Here is an 11,946-nt window from a genome sequence, read left to right as displayed (position 1 = left end):
TGTATACAACCTGATTTGTATGTGATATGACTATGCACGTCTTTTATCATACCAATCTATTCATTCCGCTCCCACTCCTTCCGTTATATGATTGATAAATTTATCCCATCTGCATATCACTTCCATGACGATCGATTCGTACACTCGATCTTGATTACCATTCTTGTAAATTGGGAAAATCTCTCGATGGGATAATCCACAATCTTTACATTTCTCTCTCACTTTCTCGAAAGCTGTTTGACTTTCCCTCGAACCGGAAGAACTCCTTTCGGATAATTCGAGATGAACCAATCTCTCCCATCGTTTCATCGCTTTGGAAGGTGGGTTCAGATGAGTCGTAGCTCCAGGCAAGAAAGAGGTCGTCAATGTTCCTGATCTTTGCAAGCCGCTATTGACATTTTTCGATGGTGGGAGAGGGAAGATATCTCGTAAAGTAGGTTTCTTAGATTGGCATTCTGCCGAAATATTACAGTAAACCAATGAATTAGATGGATCTTTGTGGGCAGATCGAAACTCACGATTCGTCCATTCACCGATTCGGCGAGGTACGTTATCGGTTCTACCGACTTTGAAGTAAGCCACCGAAGGTGTTTCAAGGTCTACAATCGGATCATAATCAGTGCTAAATTGGATCAAGCTTGGGTTCGACTTGCCTCTAAGCTCATACGCATACAAATAACCGGATGTTTCCTATGCACAATGTGGAATATCAGTTCTTCTTTCTTACCCTTCCATAATCAATGCAATTTGCGCACCTTGGCCGTAAGCTTACTCTCCATCGTCATCCTTAGTAGAGTTTGAGTTTGCTGCCCAAGATCAGGTGGAATGAATTCTGATAGAAAGGTACATTTCATAAGCACCATCCCGTTCTATCGTTATGTTAATCTGGTACGCACCTTTGAATTCTATCCATATTCCTGCTTTGTTACTATCACCTCTCCAGTAAAACCCATCCACCTGACAAATCATACCCGCATGATCCTTACAATACCTGCCCATGACTTTTTCACTTCTTTCATCACCACCTGGTTCGACATTCGTATCTCTCGCTGAGAGGTAGGGTGCCGACACTTTCACCAATCGCTTACACGGTTGACCCGTTCTTGTAAATCCTGAACATTGCACTACGCCTGGCGTACTATCTTTACCAGGTGTACGAGATTCACTGTTACTGCCGGATTTGGACGGTGTACTAGTGTGGACGGATGTCCGACTAGGTTGTTCCGATATGGCGCGTTTCCTGCGCGCGCTAGAACGAGGAGTGATCGTCTCATTGCGATCTTCTTCTGAATCATCTTCGGAAGAAGAGATGGTCAGATCGATGATCGGATTCCAATCTGGATCGTTATTTCCTTCCTTTCGCCTAGTTGGCGTTTTTATCTTGCTCTTAGGTGTACTGGTAGAAAAGGAGGTAGCTTTTCCTTTCCCTTTTTTCTTCGAGGATGTAGGTATGGCAGAGTCTGATTTAGGTCGTGGTGGCGTATGAGGTGACAGGGGTCGTAGGCGATTCTCGTCGGATAGACGAGGTTTGGAGTGTGGGTGGACAGACGGCCTGAACGTCTTGGGAGGGGAAGAAACCTTCTGACTTTTCGAAGCTGAATCTCTGTTACTACCTAGTGATTGGGGGCCGTCCAAACGCTGGTTGTACTTTGTCACAGAGTAAATTGTTACTGGTTCGGGTAAGTCATCATGGGTTTCAGGCAGAGGCATAGATATGGGTCTAGGGGGTAGAGGTGGTGGCGTCAGGTCCTGGTGAGAAGGTCCAGCATCATTCATCGACGGATACTCTTCATATCGATTCGAAGGCGGAGGAGGCGGTAGGGCAGGTAGGCGTTTGTTGTAATTTGGTGAGATGGGATCGGAATGTAATCTGACTCTTGATTCAGGATTGTAGCCGTTGTGTGTGGGGTTGATATTCAAGTTGGACACTGATGTGGACAGACTTTCGAGGTATCTATACCCTTTGCTCTTATGATCTGTTGTAGGCCGCGGTGAGGGATGATAATGACCAGAATTCGGCGTATAAAATGATTGGTTGTTGATGCCTGACTGATACACGGTGGAAGGACCTGGCTGAGCTGGATAAGGGAATCGGTCCTGGGTTTGAGGGTTATATGGTGGAAATGCTTGTTGATATGTAGGGTTGACCCTTGGGTGATGATAGTAAGAGTAAGACATGGTGCATTGCTATGATCGAGAGGAGCATGAGCCAAAGATGAGAGATCGGACAAAGCACACGAGGAGGGTGCGAATCTGAAGGGAGGCTGGACTTGTATGATTACAGTGATATGGATATGGATATGGATGTGGATATGGGTATGGATATGGATGATGGATATGGATGATGGTCTTCGAGAATGGTGGTGTTGACGTGCACGAGGAAAAAGCAGCCACGTCACGACATGTGAGCGTGTTCGACACGTGGTATCACATCAGGATGGCTATAACGATGGTCATGCTCAGCAAGGTGAATGAATACGAGTAACTTGTGGATGATGTGCAGCCCAATCTCTATCTTATCTTCCTATGCGAACATACATCCACACGAGTCATTGCTTGACGAGATGCCCATAAGCCCATAGAGGTGTCGAACAGTGATCATATATATATGACAGACAGATTCAAGTTCGCGGCTATTCACAGTAACCTGTCTCACCCATAACCGGAAAACCACACGAGGAGTGACGACCAACCTGATTCATTGACATCTCTCTTTCCTCGACCTCCCAACACGGCTTGGCTCTGGGAGCAGCTCAGACACCCTAGGCATTCACACACAACCCCTTCACTGGTCAAGATCATGATTTCTCACCTACGACTGCATCAATGTACATGAGCCTCAGCTCGTGACTCCAATAAAACATGTCGTCCCCTCATCCTCCTTCTCCCGCTTCCCCTCCTACCCCCTCGTCTCCGTCCAAGCCCCTCCCGATAAAACCTTTCCCGCCTCGTTCAGCCTCACCACCACCTCCACCTCGGAAAAACGCAGCTGGACTCCCTCCGACCTACTTGCGCCATCTGCGTGGACTACTTCACCAATGGCTTGAACAGCAGGTCCAAGCAGACAGGAATACTGGATTACCTGCTGGGAGGAAGAACGATTTTGTCGAGGAAGAACGTCTGTGGTCAGAAGGTAAGGTGAAGGTTCTGGAAAAGGCGATATGGGAAGGGGCTATTGTACCTCGGATAACCCGAGAGAATGGAAGGAAGGGAAGAGCGTTACTGGAGTTGGATTGGGCAGAATATACCAGAGGTGCAACCAAGCGAAAGGCTGTCTGGAAGGCAAGTCAAGAAAAGAAGATCTTAGCCGAAGATATACCAGACAATCTCAGATCAGAGGGGAGTAGAAAAGGTGCCAAGAGTGGAAAACAGAGTCGCAAAGGTTCGGTGAACGAGTTTGACCCGTCTGGGAAAGGCAGATTGACCATTCCTGGTTCTCCTCTTCCTCCTTCCCTTACATCATCGACACCTTCTCGAAGTACCAGTCGTCCATCATCGGTCGCATCGAGTTCTCATTCCACCAATATAATCCCAGATCCCTCTACATCTTTTCGCCCCATCGATCACAGGAAAGGAAATGACGAAGATGCGGATGACGAAGATGAGCAGCGAAGAGAATGGTGCCAGGTTATTAGTGGTATGAAGGGGTATGTCAGACTGTCTTTGCCAAAGAAAGATGAGTGGGAAGTTGTGGAACGTGAGGATCTCTATTCATCACTCATTCAGCAGCTCGCGACTGACTTCTTGCTAAGACGACTTCCCAAAATATGGTACTATCCAGCGCGATGTGCCTGGTGCTTTCCCGCAATCTTCAATACACGAGTGTCGGTCTTCCGAAGACAGATTACATCTCACCGCTTCATCATCCAGAACTCGTTTTTCTGACCTCGGTCTACCTACTCCTGCTTCGTTACCGGATCAACCTCGTCTCGACACTGAGTTACTCAAACCAGTGTTCTGTCTTCACTTTCCATCACCGACACGTCAAGAGGCCAGCAGTAGCACCTTGCGGCTAAAACGGGATAACTCTCTGAGCAAGAAATCTGTGTCAAGCATTGACTCGGATGGAGGAAATAAGAAATGGTGGAGTGGATCAGGTGGGAGATGGAGTGAGATGACTATCGGACCCAAAACAGAGGTCAAAACGGAGTTCCAGCCTGAAGTTGATTTCGTAGAAGGTCAATTCGCCTTGCCATCTCATGGCATCAGTAGCGGAGCCTGGAGGCAGGGTACGCTGAAAAGGCCAAGCAAGAAGAGAATAAGTATCTTTCATTCATTCAATGGTTCACCGGAATCTTCAACTTCCTTACGCGATGATTCGACCAATGCAACGTCAGATGCGGAAACCGAAACAGACCGATCCGCTACTGAAGGGACGGAAGCTGGCCATTCTTCGACTTGGTCTGGTACAGAGAAAGATCATGAAACGTCTGATAGAGGAGCTTTATCATTGGTCATATCTGGTCTGGAAGATGACATACCAAGAAAAGAAGCAGAACAAGGCGAAATTGGTTTAGTTGGAGGAACATTGGTGGTGAGAGGGTTGCAAAACGAAGATGAGAAATTTGCCTTGCAGAAGGTCTTACAGCTTGTGGTGAGTGGACCAATTTTTTTGTCTGTCATGTCACTGATGTCAATATCTATCATCGACCTTTCATCATATAGATGTATACCATACAAAGTATGATGGTGGAGCTCGAGCTCCTGAACGCCTTTCGAATACCTCGAGAGCTAGACGAACCACCTCTGCCTCCCAAACCCTCCTTGGGCATCGCTTCGGTCCCTCACTCTCCAACAAGACCTCGAGGATCTGGCGACTTGCATCGCAAAGGTTCGCTCCAGGAGAGAGGGGGGAAATCGAAAGGATTCTTCCACCGCTTAGGGAAAGATACAAAACATGTATGGGATGGTTTGATGGGCAAACGACGCTCTTCCGAGTCTCATGAACCGCTGCACTTATTGGCTCCAAATAGCGACCCACCTCCCGAACTGCCCATAACACCTCTGTCTGGGAGTATCTCAATTTCACAAGAGAGTGCCATACCTAATTCAGCAAATACCTCCACTGCAGGCTTACCAGCGATAACAACTATGCAGCACCCAACAGAGAGATATCTCATTGTTCTTTCTAAGCTCGAACAACAGATACATTCCACTACCCCTGGCATGACGCTTCCAATGCCACCCCTTCTCCTACGAGTTCGAGAGGAAAATAGGCTTAGACGAGAAAAGGCAAAAGAAGAGGCTGAAGAAGAAGGTAGCCAGGTGGTCGATGAACTCCCTCCTTCCAGCCCGTCCATTTTCTCCCCTAGCAAACTTCTGAATAATAACAGCAAACCGGTGGATCCGCTACGCGGACGGGCGATGAATTACAGGCTGGGTGGAGATGTTAGAGCCGGTCTGGGAGCTCTGTCAAGTGATATCGATGGTCTCGAAGGTTGGATTCGGCTGCAAAGACTGGAAGTCCTTCGTTCGATAGGGCTGGACCTCACGATGGAAAATGGAGAAACAGAGGTACACATCTGTCAGACGCCTACCTCTTCGACGTATTTACTCTGGGATACGGAACGAGACAAGACGATTCAACAGATTTTAGACGAATTGCAAGAGGAGTTAGCGGAAGAGAATATGGTTTGTCCCAGACCGGGATGTACAGCTACTTCAGGGGAGCATGTCAGGTGGTGGATACATTCTGGAAAGAAAGTCACACTGAAAATCGAGAGTATGGAGAAACAGGATATTGAAGAAGAAGGCATAGATGTGTGGACCAAATGTGGAAAATGTAGTAGGATTGGTAAATCGAGAGAATTGAGTTGGAACGCCAAGTGAGCGAAAGCTTCTTTCTCTCAAATGTCACTCATTGACTGATATCACTTGCTTTTGTCAGATCACACTCGTGGGGAAAGCTTTTAGAAATGTAGATCTTGATCATTTCCTGATACAGAATGTTACTGACTACTTGAATCAGCCTTATCTACACCGAAATCCTCCATCCTTCGACCGACTGCTCTCATAGCACGTCTAGCTCTTACTACTTCCGCACCTCCAGGCTCGTCATCTCTTTGAAGGTCGAATCGATATCCATCCTTGATACTCGTCTACCTAAACTGCAAGTGGGACCGAATGTTACCAAGAGAAAAGGAGGGAAAGAATCCGTGTCTACAACGATGACAGGTATCCTTCGCAAAGAGGTAGCGCAGAGAACGGTAGAAATTCTACACAATGAGATCACCGAGTATTTTGAGGCTGTTGAGCGACAAATTGACACGCTTGTGAGTCAAATCTCCGCGCAGCGGTCTCCGGGAGGTGCTGAAATCAGGTGCTAGCGTCATCGTGATTCAGGCAATGCTACAGCTGCTCCTGCGGGACCAGCGGTGGTCAACGAAAAGAATACCGAATTGGATGATTTGTCAACATCTGTCAGCAAATCGAAAGCCGACCTGCTGCAAATTTTGTCAGAGACCGAACCCAGTCAAGTCAACGACACACGCAGGCGATTCTCCCAGAAGATCAACGATAGCAGAATGATGTTATTTGACTGGCAGAAGAAGTATGCAGGAGCAGCAGATACAAAGAACGACCTGGCAAAATGTGAGCCGGAGTATGCGAAAGAGAGAGGGACTTTTGCGTTACCTGGTAGTTCCGTCATAGTCAGGGTTGATGAACCGGCGTCTATCATTGCTTACACCCTTTCGTGAGTCTAGCTGCGTCTCATTGGAGCTGTCACTGACTTTCTCATGTAGGTCATTGATCTACTTCACCGAGCTTACGAGTACTGCTAAATCCATTGCGGCTCAATCAGATGATGGCCTATCGACCTCTGCAGCTGTCAAGAGTGAAGCACCTGTAGCCGAGAAGAGCAAATCTGCCACAGGCGCTACCGAAGATACCTGGTCTGTCGAAGTCAAGCGGCGCGACACGCCGCGAGACCTGCTGAGTTTACGGACCATCACCAAAAAGAAGTCTGATATCCAACTGCCCCAGCCTCCGAAGCCGCCATTAGGTCTTTCACTCGCTCCGAACGCCCCTTCGTTGGAGCTCTCATTGGAACAGGTTGAAGGGAAAACGCAGTCATCTGACCGATTAGGTGAACTAGTGAAGACGATCAGTAAAGCTACTGCTCAAGATCCGACCCTCACGATAAGCTCGCCATCCGGTGTAGCAAAAGCTCTTGCTGCAGCAGAGTCGGATACCGATGCAATGCCTCGAGTTCGATCATCACCTAGAGGCATGCGTAGGTTGATGGGTGATACCGATCGACCAGCCCCACCATCGGCTTTCCGACCTACCACTCCTCGAAGCGTGTCCAGCACCTCCATCCCACCCTCAACTCCTACCTCATCACATCTGGTCCCGTCCGCTTCAGCACAGACTCCTGGCCATAACCAAAAAGAAGGATGGGGTTCTGTCACTTCGTCATTCAGTAACTCTTTCAATCAGCTACTGAGACTTGGTAGTGATGTCGGCGAGTCTATCGGTTCTATCAGGGTAAAGGGTACCGACAGATCTCTTTCATCTTTGATTGGACTGTTGGGCATGCTATCGACTATCGACAATCCATTATCTTCCATAGATGATAGACCACATATCCAATTTTCTTATACACTGGGAGATTGCCTGAGATTAGGATGTACTGTCTACTATGCGACGGCGTTTGACACTCTTAGAAGGAGATGCGCAATCGATAGGAGCTTGATTCAAAGTTTGAGTAGAACGAACGCTTGGGATGCTCAAGGTGGAAAGAGCAAGGCTGCATTCTTCATGACCACTGATAAAAGGTATATCGTCAAGGAGCTGGTGACCAAGTGGAATGTCAGTGATATGTAAGTTCAGCTTCATTACGGTCGCATTGTCATATAATAGCTGAAATTACAATCAGGCATGCTTTGTTGGATATTGCGCCTCAGTATTTCGATCATCTCGCCGGGACGCATAACAAAGCTACTTCTTTGGCTAAAATAGTTGGCTTCTATACTGGTGAGTGGCACTGGTTACCAATGGTACATCCGGACTGAAATTTCGATTGGTTTAGTGAAAATTAATGATCTAAAATCTGGAACGAGACGTCAGATGGATCTGTTGGTGATGGAGAATCTGTTTTACAAGCAAAGTATCTCTAGGACATATGACCTCAAAGGTATAGAAGGTAGAAGAGTGAACAAAACGTCCAGAGGCGAAGCAGACACTAAGATCGAGATTAAACCTGAGATGACACTTTTCGATGGAGAATGGTTGGAAGGATTACAAAAAGACTTGGTATTACTTCAACCTCACGCTAAGAGGATACTTCAAGAAGCCATATCGCTAGATACAAAATTCCTCTCTTCGCAATCGATTATGGATTACTCACTGCTTATAGGCATGGACGAAGGGAAACATGAGTTGGTGGTGGGATTGGTTGATGCCATTGGGAGTTATAATCTGTTCAAGAATATTGAAAGTCGAGGGAAATTAGCGCTGAATAGAGGTGGAGAAGTGACTATAGTGAGTGACAAGATGTCTGACTTGCGTATCATGTGCAATCTTGACATCGCTATTGCAATAGATTCCACCCGATCAATATCGCGATAGATTCGAGAATGCTCTCAAGCATTACTTCATCGTGAGTTAATGCGTGTTGTAATAGCGCACTAGGTGTTGACTTCTTTCGGTGATCCTTTAGGCTTGTCCCGATAAATGGTCAAAACCTTCTCGGAGAAGTGGAATGAAGAAATTTGATGGTTTACCATCAGTGCTGTAGTTGTGCAGATGATGCCCATACTTTTCCAGTTGTATACATTATATCATTCATTGTATCTCTCACGGAGGCTGAAAAGATTTACGATGCATATTCATATGCCATGAACTACAAGAAAAGTCAACAGAATGTCTCACATCTCGATTGACGTCCTGGCGTAACCCGCCATAGATGCTTGCCTTCTGCATGTCATACATATATGGATTGTTAGCGAGAAAATGTTCTTCCTTATTTCCTGGCTATGACTGCTTCAACAATACAATTCTTCATCTACGGTTATAGAACCTGTGAAACATCGCATCCCGTTAGATCTGCGCAATTTAGTCAGGTGTCGCTCGGTTAGTACCAACGTGGGGGACCAGTTGGGAATCCCGAGTGCTGTAGTTTTTGCTTCGTTTACCTGGTCTAGGCTTTTGAGGTCTTCCTTCCGCGAAGACAATTCAATAAACCACAAGAGCATGCATAATTTATCACTAGAAGATCCGACAAGCAGAATCCTTGTAAGATGGAGCAAGGGCCGGGAGCCGTTGCCCATCCAGTTCAGCGTTCTGGCTTTCGCGAGAGTGAGAATCGAATGTAGCCTTCTAAAGATGTTTTGCCATTTCGGAATTCTTTTCATGTTTACAACGATGCATAGCCTATATAGTACACAGTCATTCATGCTTGAGCGCGGACTCACTCTATAAATGAATCCATTTCTACTTTGCCACGCATCCCATTCCTGTCGACTCGACGTACGGTACGTTGGGAGCTCATTCGCTTTATTCTTAAATTCATCTTCAATTCAAGTGATACTGTAACAGGCAGTGTTTGGAGTGGCGAGAATCGCATTCGACTCTTCACACGCATATAACACACTATGTCCAACACCAAAAGCAGCGTCGGACAAGTACTCTCATTAACATCTGATTTGGACGAGGTTGACAGTGATCGCTCCATCAACACTATTTTGAAGATCGACGATCGACCCAAGTCATTCAATACCCATCCTGGGAATATTCTCAATAGAGATGCCAGAGGGGGTTTGGCCGATACTTTGGCCGAAGCTATAAGTCTGGCGGCATCTGCCAGAAGTACCCAGATATTTCCTAAGCTCGACCCGAGGTTCATGAACCAGAAGGATATCGCTTTGCCAATGGGGACCTGGAAGGGTGATCTCAAGTCGCTTGGAGATACCCTGTGCAGCAGCAATGGTGATACAAACACGACAGGGTCCATTCTGGTGTACAGATTGTATGATGCTGATCTGAACCAAAGTGGATCTGATAATGCTATCATTCGGAAGAGTAAATATCCGCTTTTCAAGGACGACAGCGATCATCCGTCGGTCTCTGATCTAAGGATCTTACAAAGCTCGGCAATTGAGGTCCAAACTCGATTGGACGAAGGATTGGCGAAAGGTGACACAAGAAATGTGGCTGATTTCTTCACCAAGAGTATTGATCTTGAGCAAAAAGCTAAATCAGCGTTTTTGGCAAGAAAGACCATTCTGAGTGTACTGAACAAACTCACAGAGACACCTCAACCAAGATACTTCTGGCACTATAAAGCGGTCCGAGGTGATGGAGAGGAAGGCCAAGCAGAAGAGGACGTTGAAGCATTTACATTTCGACTTGATCAGCGTCCACTCTCACTACTTGACCCTGAAAGGCCATCTTCCCGAGAGCTTTCGCTAAATGAGCAAGCCACTTTACTTCTAGCTGCTCGCCTGGGTCTCAACATTTTTCAGTCCCACAGGAGATCGAAGGATCCAGAAATGTGTGCAAGCATCAATCATAAGAGGGAAACAGTCGAAAGAAAATCTTTGAAAGTTTTAGCTATCTTGTCTAGTAAAGATGGCAATCCAATTCAACGGGGTGTGACAACCCTTTTGCGGGTAGATCCTCAATTTGCCTCCCAAGATACGTTTGAAAACGATGATGTTGAGTCCAATAGCATTGGAGCGGTCTCTGGGGGACCATCAGAGTCAGGAGTGAACGGTGGCACTTCTTCAAAAGAGGTCAATCGCAGTTCTGCATTATTTCATCAACATCTTTACCGAAATTTGTCAAGAGGTGATTCGGTCGATCTGGCTGATTACATTGCAAAACACGGAGATGAACAAGATCTACATCCTGGGTTGAAAGCGTTCTTTGCAAAGAAGGCTGTGTGAGCATATACCCCTGATTACCATTCATTTTGCTTAGAGATGAGTTGAAGATAGTTTGTAGATATGCCGCGACTAGGTGAAGGGCTGATATGAGAATGGATATCTACGTGATTCTGTTACATCAGTTTGATCTTTTCTTTGGTAGCCAGTGTTCATTGGCCATCCTGAATTACGCGTGGGTCTTCTATTTCCGAATCTTGCTGGGTTCCGGGGGCCAAAGTTTACTGCTCCTCACATGTAAGGGCTATACAATAAAGGAAGGTAGAGAAGCATGAGTTACACTTGGAAGCGTCCCACTCTTCACGCGCTCTGGACACATGCAAAGCTGCGAAGACAGCCCCTCCACTCATTGGAGATCAGCCTTGTGGTGTCGGGTCGTATGGTCTCAGTACTTGTCATTCTACCCTATTGTATGTTTATATGTCCCACTCGAAGCTTGATATAACTCCTCGAATGGGATAGTGGTTCGCCGCTCACAAGGCGATTGCCACACCTTGATGTACAATATCATGACAACGACCAACAATCAGTCTGTTCAAGTCCTATCTTTGGGCTCCGAGCTTGATGATAATGACGGTAAGAGCAATATTCTTGGAAAGCGGCTCTACTCTCTGAGAGATCATTACAAGAGGTCCTGGAAGGCCTTGGTCAAAATTGTCCTACTTGGCATTCTTGGCAAATTGCTGTGGAGCCAGTACCATCGTCTAGGGTGGGGCTTGGACAGTTGTAGTCTGAATTCGGGGACTGTGAACAAGATTGGTCTACCAATACAGAGCCTAAGGATGAGCGACATCTAGACCTTCACATCGCCATAGCTATAACTTCTGAGCTGAATGCGACCGATCACGAATTCATGACGGGTCGCACTCCAGAAGATGGAGAGAGATTGATAACCCACACAAAAAGCGCTATGCATGTGGGCAGAGATCTCCGAATCCAGGAGGACAAGGAAAGCAACCAGCATTTGTCCCCTCAGAAGCAAATTGATCGGACGATCTCAAGATCTGACAAAGATTTCACAAAGGGTGTCAAGTCGACGTGGGATCATTGATGGTCACAT

The 11,946-nt window shown here is 46.6% G+C and overlaps 3 protein-coding genes and 1 non-coding gene across 4 annotated transcripts; 3 read left to right on the top strand and 1 right to left on the bottom strand.

Moving 5' to 3' along the window:
- Window positions 1-60: 60 nt before the first annotated feature.
- I203_106651 (uncharacterized protein) lies at window positions 61-2,178 on the bottom strand (the record flags this gene model as incomplete). Its single annotated transcript, XM_065518011.1, has 5 exons — window positions 61-455; window positions 519-599; window positions 654-690; window positions 756-832; window positions 897-2,178. The coding sequence occupies 5 exons, from the start codon at window positions 2,176-2,178 to the stop codon at window positions 61-63; spliced, it is 1,872 nt and encodes a 623-aa protein (XP_065373315.1).
- Window positions 2,179-2,862: 684 nt separating this feature from the next.
- I203_106650 (uncharacterized protein) lies at window positions 2,863-8,740 on the top strand (the record flags this gene model as incomplete). The annotated part of the gene is made up of 11 exons (XM_019150110.1): window positions 2,863-3,697; window positions 3,753-4,594; window positions 4,666-5,825; window positions 5,888-5,917; window positions 5,969-6,306; window positions 6,373-6,694; window positions 6,744-7,823; window positions 7,880-7,977; window positions 8,033-8,484; window positions 8,546-8,602; window positions 8,663-8,740. The coding sequence occupies 11 exons, from the start codon at window positions 2,863-2,865 to the stop codon at window positions 8,738-8,740; spliced, it is 5,292 nt and encodes a 1,763-aa protein (XP_019000438.1).
- A 268-nt stretch (window positions 8,741-9,008) lies between these two features.
- On the top strand, window positions 9,009-9,123 carry I203_106649. Its single transcript, XR_002021911.2, has one exon. It is a non-coding gene; the product is annotated as a 5S ribosomal RNA (ribosomal RNA).
- A 473-nt stretch (window positions 9,124-9,596) lies between these two features.
- I203_106648 (uncharacterized protein) lies at window positions 9,597-10,889 on the top strand (the record flags this gene model as incomplete). Its single annotated transcript, XM_019150111.1, has 1 exon — window positions 9,597-10,889. One exon carries the CDS (start codon window positions 9,597-9,599, stop codon window positions 10,887-10,889), a length of 1,293 nt encoding a protein of 430 aa, XP_019000439.1.
- Between the last annotated feature and the right edge of the window lie 1,057 nt (window positions 10,890-11,946).

Source organism: Kwoniella mangroviensis, assembly GCF_000507465.2.
Source record: "Kwoniella mangroviensis CBS 8507 chromosome 1 map unlocalized Ctg02, whole genome shotgun sequence".
NCBI lineage: Eukaryota > Fungi > Basidiomycota > Tremellomycetes > Tremellales > Cryptococcaceae > Kwoniella > Kwoniella mangrovensis.
The sequence above is the reverse complement of the archived record's forward strand: the minus strand, read 5'-3'. Positions and strand labels throughout refer to the sequence as shown.